General features: G+C 49.1%; 1 protein-coding gene across 3 annotated transcripts in view; it reads right to left on the reverse strand.

The window, feature by feature from the left end:
- The window catches only part of SEPTIN9 (septin 9), a 259,220-nt gene that overhangs the window by 114,179 nt on the left and 118,132 nt on the right, over positions 1–26,909 (reverse strand). For all 3 annotated transcript variants that reach the window (XM_084647129.1, XM_084647130.1, XM_084647131.1), the window contains one exon: positions 1,377–2,036. In XM_084647129.1, the coding sequence (XP_084503255.1) occupies positions 1,377–2,036 (660 nt within the window). The remainder of the gene's footprint in view (positions 1–1,376; positions 2,037–26,909) is intronic.

Raw genomic sequence — 26,909 nt, forward strand, 5'->3', positions numbered from 1 at the left:
GGGTGAAAATCATGCTCTACTTGTCCAAGTGTTACTACAGGGCCAGGTCTCCCCCAAGCAAAACCCCACCCTAACAGCCTCTGCTGGCAGCAGTCACTCCCACAACCAAGCAGCCCAGCTTGCGGTGTAGAGCAGCAGGGAGGCTCCTGACAGGTAATGGCAAAAGCCGCAGGAGGCCTGGACACCCACGGCCGGGTCCGCATGCGACAGGCCTGCAGCAGAAAGGGGAGGGCGCGATGAAGAAGGCAGCTTTTCTATGGTCTCCAACCACCCTCCCGAGCTAACAAAGCAACTGAACAATAGCGCTGGACAGGCTGACAGACGTTGCCTTGTAAGGAAGTCTGGTTAACTCCTGGCTGGACTGAGTGAATTGGGGGGCGAGAAGGGCGGGCTGCGTAACTCACTGGACATGCACAGTCCGCCCAGCGGCCTGTTTCAGCTGTAACACTTCACCCCAAAAGGGATCGGCTTGCGTGAGCCCTGGAGAAGAGCAGGGCGAGGAGGGAAGGTTATGGCCTTCGATGCCAGTGCTGCACCTAGCAGAGGAGGGGACTGGGGAATGGAAAAATAACCAAAGAGCTGGAACAGAACAAAAATCTCTTTAGAACAGAAGTGGGGGGGAATAAAGGTCCCGGCGCCGCTGGGGGAGGGGAGCCAGCTTTAATGCCTAATGCAGGATTAATCAAAAACAAGATAGAGCTAATGTAAAACAGGGCTCCAATTTCACAGTGGCTCCAGTCCATGACACAATTACAGCATCTGGCTACAGGGGCCAGAGGGAAAGAGCTCCTGATTCCTGCTAAGAGAGAGGCTGGGTGGCTGCCCCAGCAGGACAATAACTGCTGACACAGTGCTGGAGTCCCACAAGCGTCAGCACTGCAATGAAACAGCAAGCAATGCAGGCGCCATGTCCGCACCTTTCACGTCACCCCAGTGGCTGCTTTTCTTAAGGAGACACAGTCAAGGCGGGTGGGCCCAAGATTAGGGCCAAAAGTGAGAGCAGTGTCCCATTTTACAAGCCTGGCAAACAGCTGAGGTAAGGGGGAGGGGGATATTTTCTCATTCCACTTGCAGCAAGCTTTGTGGTCTCATGGGGCCACTTAATGAAAATTCTGCAGTGCCCCCAGCAGTTCCAGAAGTCTCAATAAATCCAAGCGTAATGGACGCATGACTATATTCATTCGGACACCAGCGGGTACAGAACCCAGGACCTTCAGCACCAGACCTCACGACATGAACTAAGGGAGTAACAGTTAGCTGTGAACAAGTAGCAGCTGGCTGTTGCCCCCCTTGTGGGACAGCCACTAGGGGGAGACATGGGCAGACATATACTTAGCCAGCATGTTACACAAGCATTTGCCCAGGACTCTACTTACCCTCTGGACTCTTTGGCGGGATTTCAGCCATTACTGGTTGCGCCTTTGATTCTGGTTGGAGATACTGACTGGTCAAGGAAGGCTCCAAATTTTCCATCTGCCTGACAGGTGGGACTGGGACCTCTGGAGACTTTGCCACCTGGATTTCTACCCGTTTGGTGGCAACATCCGGCACAGGGGCACTGGCTGTGTCGGCTCTCCGCTGGGGCAGCTCCGGGATCTTTGAGGTGGGGGCTTCCATCCTCCGGACAGCAGGCTCCTGAGGCTTGCCTATAGTGATCTCAGTCCTTCTTGGAGTGGGCTCAGGGGGTTTGTGCCCCAGCCCCTCTGCTCTCTTGAGGCCAAACCTTGATAACCCTGGAGTGGAGTTCTCCACTTGCTTGGATGAGATATCAATGGAGATTTCTGTTCTTCGTGACACAGGCTCAGGAAGTTTGGGTCCAGAGAGCTCCACCCTCCTCAGAGACGACTTAGGCGACCTTTGGCCTGGAGGGTCTGCATGTCTGGCAGGTGTGTCTGAATTCCTGGCACCAAGATCCTGGAATTTCTGTGTGGAACTGGATACAGTGGACCTGAGGAGAGGGTTCGGGGTCCGTCTTTGCGGCGTAGAAGTGTTCGGAGACTGGTCTACCTCCTCTACCTCGAAAGATCGCTTCAGAGCTGAAATACATGAACAGAATTCAGAATTTAACAACAGCATCTTCATGAGAGGATCACAGCACACTTTACCAATGTTCATGAACCTTCAAGACTTCCATCCCACACTCAAGAGATGGTTAAGGAGGATCAGTACTCCCGCTGAATACGTGGGGGAACTAAGTAACAGAGAACTTATGGAACTTACCCAAAGTACCCCTATGGTACTTACACAGCGAGTCAGTGCTGGAAATAAGACTAGAATCCAGGAATCCCAATTCCTAGAAATCTAACCACAACTTGAGTATCTTTTACACCTCTAGTACAAGTTATTACCTTATTAGCATTCTCCACTCATCCTGGGGGTAATGTCTTGTCTCCTGCTTTGCACAGGTGTAAATGACTTCACAAGGTACAAGGCAGCCTGGAACCAGGTCCTAATGAGGGCCTGCTGGCTGGCTTTAGCTCAGTTACACTCTGAGTAGCCAGCCAGCGCGATTCCACCTCCAAGGACACGGTGGTACATATACAACTTCTGAGGGTCGAGTGGGTCACTTGGAGCAAAGTAATCCAAACCCACCCTCATGAAAGTGTCCAAAACAACTGGAGAAGACCAGGAAATCCCCAATAAACATACCACTGACAGAGAAGCTGGTTATATTTTAATAACAAGGGACCAGACTCTGAATAAATCCTCTATAACAATACTATGTATTTCTCAAGAGCCTTCTACCCAAGGATCGCAATGCGCTTTTAAAATGTTCATGAATTTAGCTTTGCCACAGCTCCTTTGGGGCAGGGAAGTGCTGGTTGGGCCTCTGGACACTATTACAGAACAAACCATGATCAGCCTCATTTTACTGATGGGGAAACTGAGATACAGTGCTGCTAAGTGATTCATCCAGCATTGCACACAGCCAGCAATAACACTCAGGAGTTCTGGTTCTCAGGCTTAGGCTTCAATGTGAGCTTAGCACCGAGTGCTTTGGTTTAATCAATAGACTGCAGAATGTCTTTACACCACTGCTTTCAGTCATTCACATACTAGACCTGAGTAATCAGCCTGTCTGAGAGGCGCTACAAAGCTGCATGTCATTGAAAGTGAAGTTTTCTGCTGTTCTTGCTGTCCCAGTCTCAAGGGGCCCACAGCATTTGCTCTGGCCCCTTTAACACATGGAGACAGTTTTCCCACTAAGAAGGCAACTCTGAAATCCCCGACCCAGGAATCTGTCTGGGGAAAGCCAATAAGTATTGCACGGCCCCAGAAACCTGAGTTCGCTGGACCTGCACTTCAGAAATCAAAGGAAGCACAGAGTATCCTAGCAGGCTGGGTCCATCCACATCAATCCATCTCTCTTCCATCAACTATTATTATAAACTCCTCCAACCTGATGATCCCCACATTAGCCCAGGGTCAGCCCCTGTCAGATCCCAGCCTGGTTCATGTCAGACTGGCCAGGTATGACTGACCCTGCCCACCCCTGGAGTTATCCCCCCGTTAAAGGAATAGGCACCTGAAGAGAAGGCATCAACTCCACAGCCCACAGGACCCACTCCAGTCCCTGAACGTCAGGCACAGGGAGCAAGAGGTGAACAGCACGTGCACAACAGGAGGGAAAGTGGGAGAGGGAGAGAAGAAATCATAGCTACTCTCAGTTACTCTGCCTCCCTGTGCTATGGTAATGTCCTAAAACCTACTTACTGCACAGCACCCTTAGCCAGGGGACCAGGGTGCACGGAAGAGAAACAAGCCCTGGCGTCTCCCTACCTGTCACACGCAACGATAGCATGGTGGGACAGGCCAAGGAGGTGTGGAGAAAGCATCAGCACCAAACCCTGCTTCCCCTCTGTGCATGAGCTCTGTGGGGTTGGGACTCCACTGAAATTTGGGAGCAAAAGAGGGGGGAGTCAGCATGCAGCTGCATGATCCCTTCCAAGCCTGATGGATGCTCTCACCAGGAGTAGCTGCCTAAAGCAGCGTTAGCTCCTGCTGGGTTCTCTAGTCTAGGAGCCTACCACTGTGCAATTGCAGAGACAGGGACTAAGGGCAAGAGAACTTCAGGACAGGTCAGTGTCTTTCTAGTCAGGCAATGAGTTAGGTCTACTACCTGCCAGCTCCTCCTTAGAAAACACAGGGCCAGTCTTGGAAGTAGCAGCCCTACCGTGGTGGCATAGTGAATAGGGTGGCCATCTGCCTTTCTGTAATAGGGTGGCTATTGAATGGTGCCTGCTGCCCTGCCCCCCAGATCAGGGTGCACGTACTCCCCTATCTCAACAACAATCAGGCAAAGGCCCAGGCGCTGTAATACAAATGTCCGAGTTTGGCCCATGAAGAACGACACACATGCTGCTCAGGAGCTGTCCCATCAGCTTGGTCCCATATATTCCAGAAGCAGCGGTGCTTGTCCCGACTATAAGGCAAGTATTAATTCCAGAGTGGAGGAAAGCGCCTGAACCCAGAGGAGAAGGAAGAGAGGCCTGTGAACTCTCAGACCCTCTTGACACATGTATTTGTCAGAGCAGCAGCCTCCCCACTCGGAAATAGGAACCATCTGCTCCAGCTCTCTCCAGCGTACAGGGTCAGGAAAGCGTTCCACGTGGCAGGAACTCCAGCGCCACTCTGCCAGCAGATTGTAAATGCAGCTGCTGACACGCAGCCGCCCAACCATTCGTTAGTTATGCTTATGTTCAGGAGGTTCCTCCTCCCCTCGTCATGAGCTCGAGTGCTGCAAAGTACAGGCCAGCCAACTGCTGGGAAAGCGCTTGGCTGCAATATAGCATGGTGGGGGGGGGGGGGCGGGGGAACGGCTGTGATGGAGATTGCACCGATTTGCTGCAGCACCTCAGTCTGAGGGGTTATCCTGCAGGGAGCTGGTGGAGCCCGGTACAGATTAAACAGCCATGCCCACACTTGGATCTGCTATGAGCAGAATGGGATTTGAGGCATGTGGCAGCTGCATGCTTTACCGGCATAATCTGCAGTGCCTGGGGTCACCATGAGCCCCACATTTCAGGAGTGGCTGGAGTTTTAGGGCCAATTCAAAGGGGAGTACAAGGGAGTCTGCTGATGTCACTGACATCTTCCAGGCCCCTCCAAGAGGGTTTTGATTCCCATTCTGTCATCAACACAGCCCTTACGCATCAGGTAGGCTGGGTTGGCCATGCTCAGAGGTAACACGTAAGGAGCGAGAGGAAGGGTACGTTACACGTTGGTGAGTGGCTGCAAGTCTGGAAGGGGACAAGATGATGTAAATTACACCACCTTCGACTCCACGAGCAGGGCTTGCGGGACTTAGAGAAGCTACGGGCCCCCATGGTGAGGTGCTGTAGGGATTAGAACCTTCTGTTTTCATAAACAGCTTCCCAACAGGGAGCCCTATAGCATGATCATGGATGCTCAGTATTCACCTGAGTGTGGCCCCAGGGCTCTCGCTTGGATGCTTTGCACTATAACCTCACCAGGGGTATCGGGAGAGTCGCTCTCTCTGGAGATCCCTCTTTTACTCAGCAGTCCACAGGACACATTCCCCCTCCTGTGAGCCTCACTCGTGTGCACTCTACCTCCCGGAGTGGGAACGGTGGGAAGCAACAGTGGCCTGGGACCAGACTGCCACTGGCAGCCTCTCCCAGTAGCCATGCAGGGGGCATCACAAGGAGGGCAGTATTCAGCAGCTGAAGAATCCACAGACACCTCTCCCCCAGCTGGAGCAGCCACGAAGGGAGAAAGGCCAGTCTGGTAGTTTAAGGCACTGGACTGGGACTCAGGAGATCAGGTTCAATTCTAAAGTCTGCTACAGGCTCTGTGTGTGATCGTGGGCAAGAGACAAACTCTCAGTGCCTCCATTCCCCTCGCTGCAGAACAGGAATCACGATTCTTCAACCTGGCCAACAAGCCAATTCCAAAGCCGTTGAGAGGCTAAGTGCATGAAGGCCTGCGTAATACACAGACAGTGCAGCGAACGGGGCCCCAGACGGACCTTGACAGATGCAGCTCTGAAGAAGCCAGGATCAAGAATTTTAGATAGGAGCTTTGGTTATTGGGGGGGAGGGGGTGCTGAGAGAGGGAGCGTGCTGCAAGAGCTCATTAAATATCACTTTCCCCTACCCTGAAGTGATAGTTAACTATGGGCTGCTCCATTAGCATTTCTATTCCAGTAGCCCCTCCAGGCGCTGTACAAACGCAATCTAGATAGTCCCTGCCCTACCAAGCTCTCTATAGCATCACCCTGACTCCTGCATCAGTACAGCAACTCCACTGCACGCTGGGAACCCTGCTCTGTTATTTGAACATTGCACTTAACCTGCCCAGTTCATGGATTACCGCCAACTAAGATAAACAGCTGTCTGCATACTCTGTGTGCCATGCAATGAGAGACATTACTTCATGAAAGAGGTGAAGTGCCTCTTCATTTAGAACTACCACTCAGAAAGCATCAAGTCTTTATTGCTATCAAGCAGCAAATGTGCAATACGGAAGGAGGGTTTCCGAGGCACTGAGGTACAGACCACAGCATCCACATGAAACCCCCAGACCGGCACCGACTCCAATCACAATCACGAAGCAGCAATACCCTGCTTTCTTCTAGCACCCTCTTACCCAGCGTGGTCAGATACCATGATGGCAGCAGGCCATGTAAATAGATGGCAAGATCAGATGAGCTAGACTGCTTCATCCACCGCTCAAATGCAGACTGTGCTGGGATGGACTACGGCAGCTGTTTAACACAACACAGCAACACTTCAGGGCATGCAGCAGAAAAGACTCGTCCAACTGAATCTGCAGTGGGGACAGGAGGTGAGGTCGGCAGAATATCCTCTGCCCTGGCATTTAGCCAGGACACAATGGTTAAAGCCCTGTACCTGCACCTTCCAGACCTGCAAGCGGTCTGGTTTTACCTCTCATGGGAAAGACAACACATGCAGCAGCAGGGCGCCATCCAGCACTAGGCCGGGCACTGACTCAATACGGACCCAGAGGAAAGAGAATCATCAGGCTCATTTACACAGGGGAAATTAGGAGCAGAAAATCCTAACTAAAGCCTTGAAAGATGTCAGGACAGTTTCCCTTCATTGTGCCCACTCCTGGTTCCACTGATGAACTGAAGGGGTCTCACGGGAGCCTCTTGCTAAAATTTCCAAGCCTGTGTTCACGAGCCTGGGATTGAAACAGACTCTCAACTGCAATAAGATCACTTTTGTCACAACCATGAAAGCTGCTGCTGCCTCTGCTCCCAACTCCCCCATTGACACATGGGGTGTGGCACGCAGCCCTGTAGCACCCCAGCAGCGCCTGGCTCTCTCCCAGCACTCTTCCCATAAATGAAATAACCACTGTCTCCCACTGATGCCATTATCCAGCGCGACAGAGCAGAGCCCCACTGCTGTGCATTAGACCCCTGCCACAGGTAGGTCTTTCCATCAGCAGTCGGTGCCTTGTGACTGATCAGCTCAGCACAAGAACATTCCACCAGGGGTCTTGCAATTAAGCAGCAAGCAAACCTCAGAAGGGCTGGGAAAGGATTGTGTCAGTTTTGTATGCAGTGCTGTGAGGAAGAACACCATCTCCTAGGCTGGCAGCGTGGACTTGAGGTGAGGAACAATGGGAAGAAGCTACCGAATGTCGGGCTTCAGGGTGTAAGCTGAAGGCCTGTGGGATTCAGGAAGGCCCCTGTGGGGTTTGGCTGGAGGCATTATAGGATTTGTTGCCTAACTTTGAGGGGCAAGGGCAGTCCAGCAGAGAAGGGCTGGGAGTCAGGGGACTAGGCGCTATCTCCAGAGCACCGATTCGCTATGATCTCTCCGTGCCTCACTTATTCAAGCCATAAAGCGGAGCTAACGACATCCACCTTTGCTACAGGACCCTGAGATCTGGGAACGAAAGGGGACATGCTAGGCAGCATCTCTGAGGTATCAAGTCCAGACTACTACTGGAGGCATGATATTGGTCGGATGGACCAGCAGGGTTGGCCATACTGGATCAGGCTATCCTCTGCCCCATTCCGTACCTAAAGTGAATTATCTCTACTGGGGCAAAAGAATCCTTGTAATGCAGGCAGAGGGAAGAATTGGGAGGGATTTAATACTCCGGAGCAGCGGGTCTCAACCTTTTCAGGTTGGCAGCTCCATATTTGAAGTCAAAAATTTCCCCACCCCTCTTTTATCTCTTATAAGAGAGTGAACAATCTATCGATGGCACCAATACTAAGCCTAAATAATTAGTTTCCTGAGGCTGACAGAGAGCATTTGGCCTGTTCTCCACCAGTCGCACAGAACTTTTAGTCTTCTAAGGGCTGTAGTGCTGTGTTCGAATTCTGGGTGTTGGCTTGGCGTGGGGGTGGTGTTTAGTAGCCTGCAGCAGGATTTGCACGAGGTCAAACTAGACCATCAGTGGTCTCTCCTGGTCTTAAACTCCGACTGACTGACAAGCCAGTTCCAGCACACCAGACTCCACCCCTCTCCTCATTCAAATCCCTCTGATGAGCCACTTCTTCCAGGAAGCCCACCATAGAAAACCACATGTATTGTTAAAAAACACTGGGCCTGTTCAGTCTGGAGAAAAGAAGAAGGGGGAGCTAATAACAGTCTTCAAATCTGCAAAGGGCTGTTACAAAGAGGTGGGGCTCAATTGTTCTCAGTGTCCACTGAAGGCGGGACAAGTAGTAATGGGCTCTATTTGCAGCAAGGGAGATCTAGGTTAGAGATTAAGGAATCTTTATAAGTCCAAGAGTAATTAAGCTCTGGAACAGGCTTCCAAGGGAGACTGGAATCCCCATCATCATTTAAGACAAACCACCTGTCAGAGATGGTCTAGGTTTACTTGGTTCTGCCTCAGTGCAGGGGGCTGGACTTGCTGACATCTCAATTTCCCTTCCAGCCCTACATTTCCATGATGAGAAGATCTGTGAGCTGTACAGTACTGTATAGGCCCAGGTGCATATTAGAGGTGATGCAGAGCTGCATTGCCTCAGTGGAAAATCTAGGAAGAATTCTACCAGAGGCTCCCTCATTGGTCACTCAGGGGTTGTCGTACACTTCAAGGACACTCCAGGAAAAAACAGATGGTCTGCAACTGCACCTGGCTGCTGCCCAGGAGAACGGGGAGAGGTTCTTGTGCCCTTCCTTCCTTAGGCTCCTATAGGGCAGCCGAGCAAGTGCTAGCCCCATGCTTAGCTTCGTGTGTGTGCGCTTTCAGGCAGACTCGGTCTTGCTAGCTAGGTCTTGTGAGCCACCACCACCAAGCGCATTGCTGGTGAGCAGCAGCTAATTCTTGACGAAATCAGCAATGTCCTATTCAGAACCGTAATTAAAAATAAAGGTCCAGACTCAAAAGCTTTTCCAAACTATCCAAAGCCTTCAAGTCTCCAGTGCTGGGCTGGAGAACCCAAGGGCATCAGCTTTTCTGCCATTTTCTTTCCTGCTTTGTGCCTCTTTAATGATTAACTCCTTTTTCCCCTAATCTCTATTTTAAAAAAGTTTGATTCAGGTCATTAACCTGCTAAACCCAGGGTTGTGAGTTCAATCCTTGAGGGGGCCATTTAGGGATCTGGGGCAAAAATTGAGGATTGGTCCTGCTTTGAGCAGGGGGTTGGACTAGATGACCTCCTGAGGTCCCTTCCAACCCTGATATTCTATGATTATTCTATGATTCTATGAGTTTTGGATAAAGGTACAACAGAGAATGGGAAAGGAGAAAGTAGGATTCAAATCTGAACTGCTTCCTCCACCATTCTCTCTACACAAGACAGCTGTGGGGGTAGGATGGAAGTAGGTCAGATGAGGACACAATCATTACCCGCTGCCACTGTTGTGACAGACAGTACCGCAGTTCTGTGAGCTGGGGGTTTTAAACCTTGCTCATCACTATGATGTCTGAGTGCTTCAACCTCTATCTTATTCCCTTGGACCAAGCGGCCTACTCATGTAAAGACAAATGTGTCTGGAAGATCATACATTCCAAGGTAAATAATGTTCTCCCAACGAATGTGATAGCAAAGGAAATGGCAACATTTTGATGAGTACTGGAAAGTTTTTTTATTTAGGCAATACTCCATTTGTGGAACTCACTCTGTGAGCAGGCTGCAAGATTTACGTTCCTTTTCTGGTAACATGCTGTCTATGCCAACAGCACCACCAACCACCATTTCCTAGCCCACGGAAGTGTATTGTGAAGCTGACTCAATGTTTCAGCAGAGTTTAGTCTGCACAAAAAATCACCAGCACCGCAGGAATTAAAGATTCTGGAATCAGAATTTCACTGGCTACTTAGCTGTTGACCAGCACAGCCAAAGAGAGGCTGCGGTGCAATTATGCTAGTTCTGCAATGCTGACAGAAGGATTCAATAGAGTTTGTCAAACTCACCAGATTAGGATTTGGGACAAGGCACGTGGGATATACTCTAGTTTCCCAGAGACATCAAAGGGAGTTCCACAAGCAAGTAGAGGGGAACACGGCCTGATAACTACTGGGGGATGTTCTCTGGCCTGTGATATGCAGGAGGTCAGAGTAGATGATAACAATAGTCTATTCTGGCCTTGAAAAAATCTCTGAACTTGCAACTTTCCCTCAGGTGAGTAATCCCATGGAAGTACTTAGGTGAGGAGGAACAAACAACCTGTGTGACTAAGGGCTATAGGTTCAGACCTATAGGGCTCAATGCTCCAATGTTCTGACTGTTTGAGCCATGATCCAGCAAAGCATATGCCAAAATCAGCCCTTCCAATGGCATCACTCATGCACTTCAGTGCTCTGCTGGATCGGGGCCCGAGTGCTCAGTTTGTTGCAGGACCCAGTTGATATGTGCAGTCCTAAGGGGTGATTTACAGACTCATTTTTCTGTACCATAAACCTCCCTGAAAGTTTCTGGAAACCAGAAAGAACCTACCCCATTAAACCAAGATCAGACCAAGGGGGAGGGGGTTAGGCAGATAGTGGTCTGAAAAGGCCAGCTGAATGTAACAGAAAACAAAAAGAAAAGGAGTACTTGTGGCACCTTACAGACTAACAAATTTATTTGTTTTCTTATGCTCATCACTCTTCTATAGCTCTTTTGGACCAGCCTGTAGAACCTCACAGCCCAACCACAGAATTCCACAGGATGGCTCAGAATTCCTACATGGCCCAATTCAAGTCCACCCAAGTCAATGGGCGACTTCCTGCTGACCTCACTGGGCTCTGAAGCAGGCCCACAGAAAGGATTCAACAGGCTTCGAGAGATGTTTCTCTAGAACTCCATTGGTTTCATCCCTATTAATCACTGCAAGCCTCTTCCATAAAGAGGAGCAGGAACACCGGGTCGTGAAAGCAGAGAGCTGGTTGGTCCAATCAAAGAGGTTTTCAGACCAGCCCAGGAATGCAGAAGACGGCTCCAAAGATACAGAACAAACTGTGCTGGGCAGCCAGCTACAGACTGCTGAGCAGCGCAGGAGGGACCCACCCCAACTCCACTTTAGTCTTGGGCAGGGCAAGTATTCCATGTTCCTGGGGTGAAGGAAGGAAAATGGCTGTGACAAATGGGCCTTGCATTTCTGCCCTGCAAGCAGAAGCACGTTCCTTTGAGCAGAGCATGCTTCTAAAGCATCCTGGGGCTCAAGATCACCTTGGCTTTATGACTGCGTTAGCCCATTGCTCAAACTTTCACCTTCTCAGCTTCCCTGATGCTTTGCTTGCCTCTTGTTCTAGCTCTTTCCTGCTCAGCGTCACCACGCCCCTGCACACAGCAGCTGAGCAAAGAAAAGGGCAAGAGAGAGAGTGTGGAAAAAAAGACCTGAGGAAGCAAAACAATCCCAGAAAAAACAAAAACAAAAAAACCCATCAACATTGGAGAGTTTAAAAATAGCCTGCACAGCCCGGAGCCAAGAGAAGGGAAGTAAACAGCCCGTGTTCCAAAGGACCCGCCTCCTGGCTTCCTGCAGGGAAGTTGGCTTACTAATTAAAACAATAATAGCCAAATAAAGGCCAATGCCGCAGATCAGCCTTGCAGGCAGGCCCTGTGTGTTAGTCCTCCTGGGTGCCTCGCACAACACCATACCAAAGGGGCTGCGTCTACAGATGCGTTGCACAGTTCTCCCACCACTGCATGGCTAATACTTACAGGGCCAGATTTTTAGAGGCAATAAGGCACTTAACTCCCCTTTAAAATCTGGTCCTTTGCCCCTATGTAGCCCCCCAAGTCCTTCATTTCCCAAGACATGGATTCATTTATATGTGGCCTAATAGCAGCACATTCCACCAACTCAAATTCCTGACTTTTCCCTGCAGCTTCCATTGTATTTTTCTTCCCTACCTGTGACAGGGCAGAAACCTCCCTGCTCCAACCTGCACTGCAAATCAATCATCAACAGCACTGACCTCTCAGGAGCACATATTCTGCACTTATTCCACAAAGGGACTCACCCTGAAGACCTTAGGTAGTTTCCACAATATCACTGTGTGTTAAACTGCCACCATGTTCTGCCCCAGAGGTGGCTACATTTTAGTGCTGGGTGAATTATTTATGTCTGTATGCATTTTGTAAAGCCTCTGGCATGAAAGACACTTGTAAATGTACATTATTGCTGTTACCTGTGCAGGATGCAGTGTGCTATTGTATGATGACTGGCTGCCTTGTGCTCACTCTCTCTAAAAAGGACAGCATGTCCATGATAGTATGAAGAGACAATAGAATCTCTTTCTCCCCCTTCTCCCCTGAAAAGCTGTCTGTGTTTGTGTTGACAATGCAACATCTGCATAAGGCCAAGCAACATTCAGCCACGAAAAAGGTGTTTGTTTTCTGGTGTGTTTTTGTTTACCCGGTTTAAAAGATAACATGAGCAGCTCCAGCTCTGCCTAAGTGTTGGATTCTGCCCTGTGTATCATCAGTCCTGGAGAGGCTTCAGCAGAAAATTCTTCTAGGAGCACCAACTGCCATGCACATTGGCATGCCCTTTGCAATACCCTTGGAGGGGATCCATCTTGATCCCCCATCTGGGCTTGGCTAGCGAAGCTGTCCTGTGCAGAGGGGGAAGGGAGCAGATCTGAAACCTCACCCTACCGTCCCAGCCCCAACTCAGGGACTGGCTTTGTGAGGGTAACTGGGTGGTCAGAGCTTAAACAATCATGATACTGAAAAAAAAAAGAAACAATCCCCCCAGTGTGGATTCCCGGGGGAAAAGCAGCTCTCTCTCCAAAAGCGGCAAAGAGTCCTGTGGCACCTTTCAGACTAACAGACGTATTCACCCACAAAAGCTTGTGCTCCAATATCCACTTCATCAGATGCATGTCTCTCTCCAAGGCACCTTGCTGTAATCAGCCTAGTTTACAACACACAAATGCAGCAACTCTTTGCTCCTACAAGGAAACTCGTGTTCAAACAGAAAGTCGGGGCACAGCTTCCTTTAATACAGTAAATGGTAACGTTTGTGTATGTATGTGTTACTTGGTCCTTGGAAAATGCTTTGAAATATGTACGGGAACAGATTTGTATTGTGGGTTTAATAATTTCCCTTCACTGCTAATGCTCTCTCCCACCAAAAAAATCCTTCTGTAAGACCCACTTCCCCCCCAAAGCCTTCCGACCTGGCGGTTCTCAGCTTTAATCACTCCACATCCCATCTCGATGGAACTGTTGTCTGTGTTTCTCTGATCTCTACTAAGGCCTGATCCTGCAAACACCAGTGAATGTAGAGAAGTGTCACTACAGAATCTGATTCTGCCACCTACACTTGCGCTGTGCGGCTCCTGTAAGCATCGTGCCCAGTAACGTGAGTTGGCAGGACCGGGCCCTGTGATTGTGAGTACGTTGGCACAGGAAACTTGTCTTGCTCTATGACCGTGCATCACGGTAACTGTGCACACTGCAACCTGAGTGATGAACAATCATTTTTGTGCATCTCCCAGACCATCTGCCTCTCCCACTGCTGCATGGAGGTCATCGTAATGCTGACTTTGCGACAACTCAGGCATGCCTGTCATCACACACCATGGAATCACAAGCTAAGAATTAGGATCTTCCCATGAGGGTCACACAGAGAGGGAAGTAGGGCTGAGCCACAAAGCTCTGAGAAAATCCCACTCATTTACAAAACAGACAAATCATCAAAAACAAAGTCGGGGGCAAAGCCCAGGGCTGTATGCATGAAAGTGCCTTTCTTCCAGAGTGAAAGACTCTCTCTGGAGCATGATCCAAACTCACTGAAGTAGACGGAAAGATTCCCATTGACATCATTGGGCTCGTTGGCCCCTGCCCTCCCCGCCAAGCTTCCTGCCCCTTGCCTGCAATACAAATCTTTGCTGGGTTTTCATTAGAGAGCTTCCTGCTCATCTGTTTTCTGCTACGTGAAATAATGTCCGACATCAAACACCCCGTTTTAGATGTGGGGATAAAAAAAATCTCTGGATGACACCTGTGAAATGGGGAGGCTAACATGTGTGGACATGTTGTAAACAAAAAGACACCAAGTCCCAGCCAAGGTGATGCCGTGGACAAGGAAACCTCTGTTTACAAAGCACTGAAGGAGACCAAAGGAAACAAACAGAAAGGGATGCCGTTTCCTACAGGACCTATGCTAACTGCTTTGCAACCTGGCTCAGGCTCTGCAGAGACTGAAGAACTGAAAGGAGAGGCGGCTGCTTCCCACTAAACATCCCGCACTTGATTTCTGTAGCCTCAGAGTTATGTTTGTTTGCTTGCTTAAGCACTGAAAGCTCTCATTGCATTTTTAGACACACGAGACTCTTATGGGAATAAGCCAGAGCCAGTTAAACTGTTTATTTCAGAATATACAACGGTATTATTCCAAAACATTGATTTTCTTTAAAGGGCTACCAGATGGTGAGCTGGGGTTCCCAGGGAGGGTGAGCCATAGAACTGAGGTCCTACCCATTCACGGTCATTAAATATCCCAGGACACTTGTCACCAGACTGGCAGGATGTTAGCACCAGTTTTCTGGCCATATTTCAGCTTGAATAATTACATTCTTACACTTCACTAACCCCTCTACATTCAAATGGATATGACATGACAGGTGAAGTAAAAGGCTATGGAAAGAGCTTTTGGAATATTAGATATGTTAATAATGTGCATGCAGGTCATTCACAGCTCCCCTCCAACAATACTGTGAGTTATATTTGTGTGATGGCTGCCATCTTGGTAGACAGTCCAGGGATTGAACTGGGGACTTCCAGAGCTAAAAGTGTAAACTGCTACAGCTTGAGCTAAGCTCCCTAGAGGGTACTATAACAAAGTCACAGCTTTTGTGGCTGGGACATAGAAGGGAACCTGGAACAGATACTCACCAGTGAGTTACGCTTGTATGTGCCAAGAAGAGCACAGAACATCTAGTTTGGACTTGACACGCACTCTAAAAAACAATGAGTTATAAATGGTTGATGGTCACCATAACACTTAGGTATGCTGCTTTGCAAACGTTCACTGACTGATCCTCAAAGCACCCCCAGGAGATATTCTGATTCTCACTTTACAGACAGGGAAATGGAGACAGAGGAGTTCAGCAACTTTCCCAAAGCGACTGAGTGAATCAGCATAAGAAACAAGAACAGAACTCTGAAATTCCTGGATCCTTTTCTTGGGCTTGGATCAGGAGACCACATCATTATCCTGCCCAGCCAGCCTTGCTGCGACACGTCCATATGATACAAGGGCTTGGTGTGGTAGAATAGCATCAAGCAGCGTGTGTTTGGGATGGTCACATTACTCTCAGGACTTGTCCGTACAGCAAGCTATTGGCAGAAAATCACACTATGAATCAACAGGGCGTCAGCTTGCCACCAAGCAACGTCCCGTCTGGACATTATGCAGTAGTCACTTGCTGTGCAGCCAAGCCCTCCGTTAGAGTACACACTTCATAATGCCTTTTACCGAGTGTCCAAACAGAGCTGAAATGGCTTCAGTGTAGTTCCCAGGCTGATACATGGGTTATATACAACAGTTTAAGGTGATGGACTGATTAACATTAGGACCGCTGTAAAGTGAGGGTCGGTGACAGCATGTAAACAGAAAAAGACAAAACGTAGCGGTAAATGAAATCGCAGAAATCTCATCTAAACCAAACATCTCCAAGCAACATTTCACATGTGTTCATTTAAATTATGATGATTACCTGTAATAGCCCGTGCGGTACACTCAGCCATTAGGAACCATTGCATCATTGTACCAGATGCCTATTTGAATGTGGAAAAGCAGAGGACTAATTATGTTCAAGTATTAAGAACAGCAACAAACGGCTCCCAGATTAAGTCAAATTCAGATCTTGTCTCTTACTGTACTGGATAGATAAAAAGGCTTTGGTCTCGATTCTCATCTTGGGAAAGTCATTTCACCGGGGCAAAATGCTACCAAATAAGAATGGGAGCACTTTACACCTATTTTGTACTGGTGTAAGACAACGGAAAAAAACAGCCCCTTGGATTTTATTCCCAGCTTTGACATCAACTTGCTGGGGGACCTTGGTCAAGTCATTTCCCTTATCCATGCCTCAGTTTCCCCATCAGTACAATGGAATTGCGATATTTCCCTCCCTCACAGAAAGGTTGTGAGGCTTAGTTCACTAATGTGCTTTGAGATCCTTGGATTGACGGTACTAAAGATCTGCACAGTTATATTCTAGAAAGTCAGGGGTAGAAGAAGGCTAAATTCTGGTGATGTCTTTTGAGACAACAATTCTCTAGGAACAAAAAGAAAAGGAGTACTTGTGGCACCTTAGAGACTAACCAATTTATATGAGCATAGGCTTTCGTGAGCTACAGCTCACTTCATCCGATGCATAAAAGTGGAAAATGCAGTTAGCTGTAGATCACGAAAGCTTATGCTCAAATAAATTGGTTAGTCTCTAAGGTGCCACAAGTCCTCCTTTTCTTTTTGCGAATACAGACTAACACGGCTGCTACTCTGAAACCTCTCTAGGAACGGTATGGGATTACCCAATTTTCACTAGTTGTCTTTGTAAATTAAGATGTGTTTGAAGATTTGGCTGATTCACTTAAGCCACCCTTCTCCCTGCAGCAGAAAATACCATGATTGTGCTGCAGATTTTTTTTATTTTGTTTCTTCATTGGGGACAATGCTGTTTTTCCAGAGATTATTTTTTTAACCTCGCCTGTGTCTTTAAACTATAGTCAGAAGGTCACCTGCATCGTGACCACTGTTGTGCATCACGCAGACAGCATCAACTCGTATTTTGGCAATGCAGTGCTGGGCATATGTGGGGAAACAGCCACAAAGGCTTGACAACAACCATTGCTCTGGACTGTCCAGCAAGGCTGAGGCTACGTGTACCTTACCGCTTACGTTGGTATAATTTAGGTCGCTCAGGGGTGCCAATAAGCCACTCCCCTGAGCAACATAAGTTACACCGACCTAAACAGCAGTGTGGGCAGCGTTCTGTCAGTGGGCGAGTTTCTCCCACCGACATAGCTAACGCCGTTTGTTGGGGGTTGATTAATTAAATGAACGGGAGAGCTCTCTCCTACCGGCTCAGAGCAGCTACACTGGAGAGCTTACAGCGGTGCATCTGCACCAATGCTGTACGCTCTTGAGTGTAGCCATAGCCTGTCTCTCTTGTCTAACGAAGCTAAAGGTCCCCTGTCACATCAGAGGCAGACTCTGCTGACAGATGCCATCTCTGATGCGAGTCATATATCCTGAGGGGAAGGCGTGGGTGCAAAAGAAATGTCAAGACCACTTATGGTAGGTGGCTGATCATGGAGCGACAGGGGATTAATGCCAGGTTCTGGAAAGGAGATTTCATCACCCTCAATAGTTTAAATTACTCAATCTTTGTTTGACAACGTGTCCTAACAGGCAGAAGTGCCACCAAGCAGCTTTGAGCAAGCTTGGGAAGAGGGAGGGTTTAACCGATCTGTCTGGAGCCAAATACAGCGTGGACAGGAGCTGTACAAGTTCCTCCACCACACAGTTCTGCTGGTGCCCTTTGAGCTTCTGGCTATTCCGATCCTGGGGACCCCACCCACACGCATAGAGCTCCGCCACTGCCCCTCAGTCCTGGCCTGAGGGCCCCCACAGCTTTGCCAATGCCCCCTAATCTTGCCCTGCTGTACCTTATCCTATTCCAGGCCTAATCTGCTCCTGGGCAATATGAGCCAATCCTGCAGAATCAACTAGTATTTTTGTGACATAGGCAAGTGTCCCATAGGGACTCTAATGAGACCGCCAAACTCATCTCACTGGTGAGCTCCAGTCTGGAGAAGAGGTGAAGGTTCAGATCAACTGCAGTGAAAGAGGAGACAACTGGGGAAAGCCTGTCAGCATCTTTAACAGCCTCCCCACACTGACTCCACAGGAAGCCATGCTCTTCAGAGGCAGCTTGTTCCCAGCAGCCGTGACATGTACACAAGCCTCCCAGAATTTGACAGCACTATAAACACACCATCATGCCGCTCTCCTTAAACAACAACCCAGGAAACCAAGGAGGGAGGAAGGGGGACAGAAGAGCGAAAGCAACCGACTGGCCAATCAGTCACTCTTAATGTCCCCAGCAGCACTGGCTTCTATAGGGCAGGGAAAAGACCAGTGCTGCAAGAAGGCAGCTGCTGCCAAGAAGTACTGGGAGAGATTCTTTCCCTTTCTCTCTCCTCCCAACCCTCGTCCCTTTCCCATTTCCCTTCCCTGGGACAGTACTGCTTGAAACATCTCATGAACTAAATCCAAGATCTAAAATGGCCCTTCTCCCTTGTTCAAAATTTACTTTTCCGTTAGCAATTAAAATAAATATATACAAGCTATGGGCTCCCAGCAGGAAATTCTGATACTTGCAACAATCTCTTTCTCCAGTGGTAGTTTCTCTCTCAAATGATCTTTGCAATTTTCATCTGGTTTGCCTTCTCCGTTTTTGCGAGCCCTCGCTATGCCTCCCCGGTGACTGGATCAGGCTGGACACTGCGCAAGTCACCAGGATCAAGGAGTGATGTAACCATGGTGGCTACTCAAGTTAATATTTTCTGTGCAAACGGAGGTGGTGCTTATCCATCACTCTGTTGGTTGCATGGTAGATGCTCCCCCAATGCCCCTTGCCCTGGAATTTAGATGCCACCAGGCCTGATTTCCCAGAATCTGTAATGCTCTTTCTGAATTTCGCCAAAGGGGTCTTTTGGTTTATTGCCATATCCCTATCACATGGAAAAGGGACCAAGCTGCAAAATCTGGATTCCAAGCCCCTCTCTCCCACCAGCTTCAGTGGCATTTCATTATTACAGATTGAGGCCAGTTTGGAACTAGAGGGTCAGACTCAAAACACTATAAAAGGGAGGGGGGCAGTTTCAGATTTGCAGCCTGGGTATCGGCCCATCTCCAGCATTATCACCTGGGACAGGGGTTGTAATGACCCATTTGCCAGAAACCCATGTCCCTCACTCCTCCGCCTGAGCCAATGGTGTCTGCACCGGCAAGGGGAGCAGAGGTAGAGCCATCTGGAAACATGGAGACAGAACTCCTCTCCCATCTTGAGGGTGGTCCCTGTAGGTCAGGTTTCAGACACGTTGGCAGGGCTGGGTGTGCGGTGGAGGACACTTCTCTTCCCCGTTCTCTTTGGTCTTACCTCGAGCTGTAGCTGCCTCTCCACTGCATTACTACCTCAAGCATCAGCACTCAAGCTTCAACCCATATGCCCCCAAGAGGCCTGCTATTTAGAGTTTAAAGCGCAACTTAACATGAGCTAGAGATTTCTGTGTGTGGAAAGGAGTCAGGTCGGGGCAGCATACAAGTTAAACCACAAGCTAGCACTGCAGTGAAGACAAGCCCTTACAGAAAAATAAATTAAGAGCAGAAAAGGAAATGTTCTCTCTCCATGTTGAAGAGGAAGGTTGCCTTAGTAAGTATAGTTAGCGGTCAATGGGAGCTTTGGTCCAGTGGAGCCCAGGACACCCAGAACTCATTGCACGTACTGCTGTGACAATCGGTGTTGAGCTCTGGCCAATGACTTTGGAAAAGTAATCACAGCGAAAGTCTGAGTCACAGCTGCGAAGCACTGAGAGCTTTCATTAACCCAGGGGCAGCTTTTCGGACCACGTCAGAGATAACAATAAACCTCTTCCTTGCCCAAGGTCCCTTTCCTCTTCCTCAGTGCTGTCCTTCACGTACAAAGGAAGGAAAACGGGAGTACTAGAGTGCGCTGGTGAAAGACAACCGCAGAGCAACCAGACCCTAAACTCTGCTGGCATCTGCCCGGGGGTGGAGATGTGGCTGAGGCAGGGGGGCTAATGGGACGCAGCGATTGTGAAAGGAAAGGGGGCAGACACGCAGCGCAGCAGCATGTCCCAGCGCTGAGCGGGAGGATGAGGCACAACAGCTCAGGGTACAGTGACCAGATGTCCCGATTTTATAGGGACAGTCCTGATATTTGGGGCTTTTTCTTATATTGGCTCCTATTACCCTCCACCCCGTCCCAATTTTTCCACACTTGCTGTCTGGTCACCCTAGCTCAGAGACAAAACCAGCCAGGCCTAGACCTTTCTACCAACACTGTCCCCACTATCAGCAACATGAATGCTCTCCCACTGAGAAATGGGCATGGGCCCATCAACTCTTTTTACATGACACCAACAGCCAAGAGGCTGAGCTTGATCTGAACTCGGAAGCAAAAGGATCCACAGCCCATTACCCATCCCCGCCTTGCCCCTTGATCCTCATCTCTCTAACAGTGGAAAAAGAGCTGTCAGGGGTTTGCTCCTGCAGGAAGAGGAGGGTGGGGACAGAGGTGATGGGAGTGGGGGGGAGGGAAAGCACAGCTGATAGCTGTAGGGCTGGGCCAGCTGCAAGCGCCCTGTCTCCTCATGTAAATAGTAAAGCTAGTCATGTAAATATTTGGAGTGATGCTGGGATCTGAGGTCTCCATTATTGTCTCTGAATTTACAGTGTGTCCTGAACTCAGGGTTTGGCTGCTGCTGCTGCCCTCGTTCCCACTCCCATGAAAACATGCCATGTACCCTATGGGGGGCAGAAGGGGAACCAGAGAATAAATAAAGGGAAGCAGGAAAGCAGAGCCCAGATGACACAGCCAGGCCAGGCCACACCACATCAAGGCTTCACATCCCTTTAACAATGCGATTTTGCAGACACTTGCCAGGCTGAAAGGAGTAGCGGGTCCTAGCCTGGGACAGGATAAAACAAGCTGCTTCCACCGCACTCTACCCACAAGGGGGTCTGGAGGTCAAATAAGCCACCTAAGGGCAAAGAGCAGATAATAATATGGAAGAGCAGAATTCTGAGGGTAGCATACCAGGCCAGCCTTGGGGGGACTCCAAATGATGGGCCGCAGGGGCCTCGGACGGCAGGGGGCACTCACAGTGCAGGCTCCAAAGATGCTCCTCTCTTCTGGCCTTGGTCCATTTGCATTGGCCAAGCACCTGCACATTCTGCAGCCATAGGCCCTTTCCCATCCCCCACAATCCTTCAACTGTACTAGTGCAAAGCCGTTCTTAGAGTTCTCCCATTGCTGACCTCACCCAAAGGTGCTAGTATTTTGCCACGTCTGCAGCACTGGAAGCTCCGGGGCCTAGCATGGTGCCACAGAACAATCTGTGCTTTGTGGCGTAGACTGTTAGGCCCCAGCGGAAGCAGCCGGGCTCCTCACTGCATAGGCTGCCACAACCAGAGACCCTTGGACAGTCCCACTTCCTAACTAGGGACAAGGTTGGGGCTGTCACCAGAGTCTAGCTCACACAGGCACAGAAACCCTTTTCTTTCCTCCTCCCCTCCCGCAACTTACTTATTCCATTACTTTACACACGGAAAAATTCCAGCCACCTGCATGCCCAGCACGATTACAGTCACCTGTGCCACCCCAGCTGCTATGACTATTACTAGAGACTGAAGTCCATAGGCTACGGTAGTGACCAGCTGCTTCCACATCTGTCGGAGACTAGAGGTTGTCAAACTAACCATAACAGAGTAAGAAAAGCCGTGAGACCCTTACCCAAAACTCAAACCAAACCTGAGCAGAGCCTCTTGTGAGATGCAAAAAGGTACCCTCCCCTGCCCTCACAGACACCTCTGCTGCCCTTGATGCCAGCTGGAAGCAGAACTGCTGAAGTATCATGACAGATGGTTTCTGTGGTAATTCTGGCCTAATCAGAGGCAGACAGTGCTGGAAATCTGATGAGAAAGGCTGTTCTTAGGAACATTCTAACCACGGTACACCCATAATTCGAATACTGCATGCAAATCTGCTCATCCCAGCTCAAAAAAGATATATTAGGATAGGGAAAGGTACAGAGAAGGGCAACAAAAGTGATTAAGGGTATGGAACAGCTTCCATATGAAGAGAGATTTAAAAGATTGGGACTTTTCAGCTTGGAAAAGAGACTACTAAGAGGACGATATGGCAAGAGGTCAATAAAACCATGAATGTTGGGGAGAAAGTGAGTAAGGAAGTGTTATTTACTCCCTCACATAACACAAGAACCAGGGGTCACCCAATGAAATTAAGAGGCAGCAGGTTTTAAACAAACAAAAGGAAGCATTTCTTCACACAACGCAGTGTCAGCCTGTGGAATTCATTGCCAGGGGAAGTTGTGAAGGCCAAAACTATAAAAGGGCTCAAAAAAGTATTAGCTAAGTTCATGGCAAATAGCCACTGTTGGACCAATTAGCCAAGATGGTCAGCGATGCAACCCCATGCTCTGGGTGTCCCTAGCCTCTGACTGCCATAAGATGGGAATGGACAACAGGATGGACCACTCGATGATTGCCTGTTCTGTTCATTCCCTCTGAAGTACCTGGCACTGGCCACTGTCAGAAGACAGAATACTGGGCTGGATGAACCAGTGATCCGGATTCATCTCCCCACCCCCCTCACTACAAAATTAATGAAATCAAGCCAAGCAGATGCCTCACAACTCACCTCTCCACCTCCTCCAGTTTGATGTCCTTTGGTCCCAAAAAAAAGTATTGGCAGGACAAAGAAAAAAAATCCAAAAACTAAGCAGGTATGTGATTTCTTCCATTCTTACTGACCAGCTCAGTTATGCTAAGACATCAGGCATTCCATGAGCCACCTCCCATGCCCTCCACTCAAACAGCCGCATCACTTCCCAAAATGTTTGTTGTTTTGGGGGAAACGCTTCCATTTTACACCATTTTTTTGCCTTGGATTCAAGAAGACTGTTAAGGGGAAGGTGGAGAGCAGAGACAACCCTCAGAGGTCTCATTTGAGGATTATATAAAATCTAACTGGTCAACTCTGAGCATTAAGCTTCCTCAAACAGCTGGGGAGAGGTATTTGTTAGTGTCGGGCATGTGTGTACAGGATCAGGAGTGCAAGAAGGGGCCATCTCAATCTAATTTTTTAGATACTCAAGGAAATCAAAAGATTGGGGGCAGGGATACCTACTTGCTTAGAGCATCTACAAATCTTGGGTGGGAGGCTGAGATGCACTTTGAAAGATTTCCTAGCATCTACTTCCCTGAACATGTGCAAAAGAAGCTGGAATAATGGAACTGCCTCAGTATGTGGGGACTTTAGTTAGGCCTTGTGTACACGAAGGGAAAAAGTCGACCTAAGCTACGCAATTTGAGTTATGTGAATAGCAAAACCCAAATCGACATAGCTTAGATCTACTTACTACAGGAGCCACACTACGCGACGTCGATGGGAGAACGTCTCGTGTCAACTCCCCTTACTCTTCTCGATCAGGTGGAGTACAGGAGACCAGGGGAAAGTGATCGGCGGTCAATTTAGCAGGTCTTCACTAGACCTGCTAAATCAACTGTCAATGTATCAATCGTCATAGTATCGATCCTCCAGTAAGTGTAGACAAGCCCTTAGTAGGCCCCACCCCATGCATCAGAGGCCCAAATGCACATGGCATCCAGCCCACGCTCTTGATCGAGTCAGATTGGACCCAAATGCAATGTTATGAAAATCTTGTGCACTTCCTCTCCCCCAGCTTTGCACCATATTGAGTTCAAGTCACATTCTCCACATAACACCACCTCCATCCTTCTGGCATGCTGCTCTCTAATATTAGCATCATGGCTGATACTCAGCATCTGCAGCATTCAAGCAACAGCTGCTTCCCTCATGCAGCATGCAGGAAGAATCTGTGCACCAAGTGGCTTAGCATGCATACCCCAGAAATGTGTCCCTACGAGATTCCAGACACTTGCTGAACTGCACTTTAGGGAAGAAGGTGGGCTGGATGAGACTACGGGACTCTGGAAAGCCCTGGGATCCATTTCTACTTGGGTCCTTTGTCAACATGACCTGGCAGCCTTTTTTTTTATCTCCCACTGACCCTGAAAACCACCACAGAGGTCGGGTACAATTGGTGGACCTTGCTCAAGTGAAGGCCATGACTGGAATATCATGGGGTGATATAGGGCAGGACAGAACTGCACTTGCAGAGCTGGGGGGAGGGACTGCAAAAGGAGAAAGATCTGCCAGTTAGAATCGAGGTGCATTGTCAGCTGTTATAAATTACCTTCCCATGGAATGCCTGCTTCTAGCCAGCTCTAGTGCATTGGATTGTAAAAGCTATTATTTTTGTGAGGAACACGTTTGGATTGGTTCTTGTTTTCTTTTTTAATAAACGGAGCTCTGCTCTGCCAAGTAGCAAACTACACAAGAAGCCACTATAGTATGTTGGCAGCCTGAAGCCACACTATTTTTGCGCTCTGATGCCGTCAGATTTCACAAACTCTGCAGGACTGAGCTAGGATGGGAGACTGCTAAGGCCCACCCAGGTACAGGAAGAAGCGGGTGAGTCAATAAGCAGCTCTCGTCCCAGTGAGTCGGTGCTGATCCGATGTCCCAGCATGGCGTCACTGCACTGCTGGAGATGGAGTCTTTGGGATGGACCGTAAAGCCAAGGATCTAACCACTGGTGACAACTGAAGCTTATTTTGCATTTTTTGTTGTAGCAAAGGTGCTAGCCCCAGCATCCTGATCAGATGCTAACTCTGGTAATTACATTCTGCCTCCTTACATCACTTGAAACTGCAGGGTAATTATGGTCTCATTCTCCATTTGCTGCCATTTGGGTCATGTGTTCACTAGGAAATCCCATGTTTGGAGCGGATGCTGACCACGACTGATGGCAAGAGTGGAGAAAGACTAGTTGTACTCCGCATCATGCCTGCTAACTCAACTCCATGAATTCTTAGTGAAGACACACCTTTGTTCAAGTGTCATTCAACAACAGTTGAATTCCACCCTAGAGGTGGCTGTACTTCACTAATGGACATCTTCTCTCTCTCTAAGGGACTTTACTTCAGCAGAAAATGTTTGCTCAGTGCTTTGAGAGGCCCTGTATATGTGCAAAGTATTCTTACATTACTAGTGCCCTGAACTAACCCACCTTGAGTAACTGCAAATGTAATTCTTAATACTGGTGAGAAACACATACACCCCCACCCCATCTTCGTTGGATACTCCAGAGATGGGTTCTGGAATGTAACCTGACATTAGGACAGATTCAGGTTGATCCCCATACCGAAAAGCAAGCAAGAAGCACATACTCAAGCTATGTAGATCAATGGCTGGAAGACAGTCTCTGTACCATATTGCACATATGTATTTATTTCACATTACTGAAAGCTGAGCTAGCTGCAGTCCAGGCCCTTGGGGGCACTGTGGAGCTGGCTGGGCCTGGGAGTTTTGTTGAATTTTATGCTAGTGCTGGGCAATGTAAGATGCTGATGGAGCTATCTCACAGGGGTGAGGCTGGGGGGGTACTGGCACAGTGCAGGGCTGAGATCACTGTGGGAGGAGGAACTCTTCAGAGGACCTGCCAAAAGCTCTGAACTTAGGACTGCAACTGTGCTGGTCCTGCACGAGTCTTGGCAAACCAGACTCCAAACTGTGTGGGGAAGGGGGGAGAAAAAATTTCTCTGCTTATTAAAAGAGACAGAGTCTCTGCCAATCACATACTGGGGATTAAAGTATCTATCCCACGCCACCATACCTGTTAACCTAACCAATGCTTATAGATGGCCCTGCTGCCGCCCACTTCAAATCAGATCCTTTCCTCCCCACCACCTGTGGCACTGCTCACGGGAGCATGGCAGAGCCAATTTTAATCCCAGCCACATCACAGGGGATGGGCGTTTCCCCACGCTAGCTGATGCTCTGGTTTGGATGCTGGTGCCCACCAAACTTCATTGCAACAACTCGCATTCCTCCTCCTGAAGATGCACTTTGTGAAAGGATGCCCACGCCCTTCAGCAGCGGCATCGCAACCCCACCACGCTGGCTCATGAGACTTGGCAAGGCTCCCATGCACAAACCTGCACTATACCAGGGCATCCCCACATCCTGAGCAGGGACTCATGTTTGAGTGATGGCCGCCCTCCTGGCCCACGCCCTGGGATTGAATCAGGGACCTCCCGAGCTGAAAGCATGAGCTGCTACAGTTTGAGCTAAAGAGCCCAGGCTGGGGGCTGCAACAACTCCTATCCTCTGTGGACATGCCTGGAACACTCATGACCAGTGGGTTACACTTGCACCGGGGGGCGAAGGAGGAGAGGAAGGAGTAGCATCCCCTCATGCCAAGTAGCACTTTGCTCCCATCTGCTACTCTGTAGTTTTAGATAAAGTTGTCAGGTCCAAGCCAGTGAGGGACACTAGAAGAGGAACCAGACAGGGATGGCCAAAGGGAACATTTTTTTGCAGGACTGACAGGCCTGCAGTTTGCAAGAACAAAGTCAAACACTGGGCTCACTATTGAGGGGGTTAGGAGAATAACTGGAACTGGCACTACCAGGGTCTCTGCTTGGGATGCTGCCGCAGAATGGCGACAGCTAATTAAGCTGTGAACCATTAACCTGGATCCCCGCTCAGGGCAATGCCAGGACTCTGGGCCAGATGCATCCACAGCTTTCTCTCTGCTTCGCACTACACAGACAGAGGCTGCCGTTTTGGGAATACCCACTCTGGCTTGAAAATTC

The sequence above is a fragment of the Lepidochelys olivacea genome (assembly GCF_965140295.1).
Source record: "Lepidochelys olivacea isolate rLepOli2 genome assembly, chromosome: 14".
Lineage (NCBI taxonomy): Eukaryota > Metazoa > Chordata > Testudines > Cheloniidae > Lepidochelys > Lepidochelys olivacea.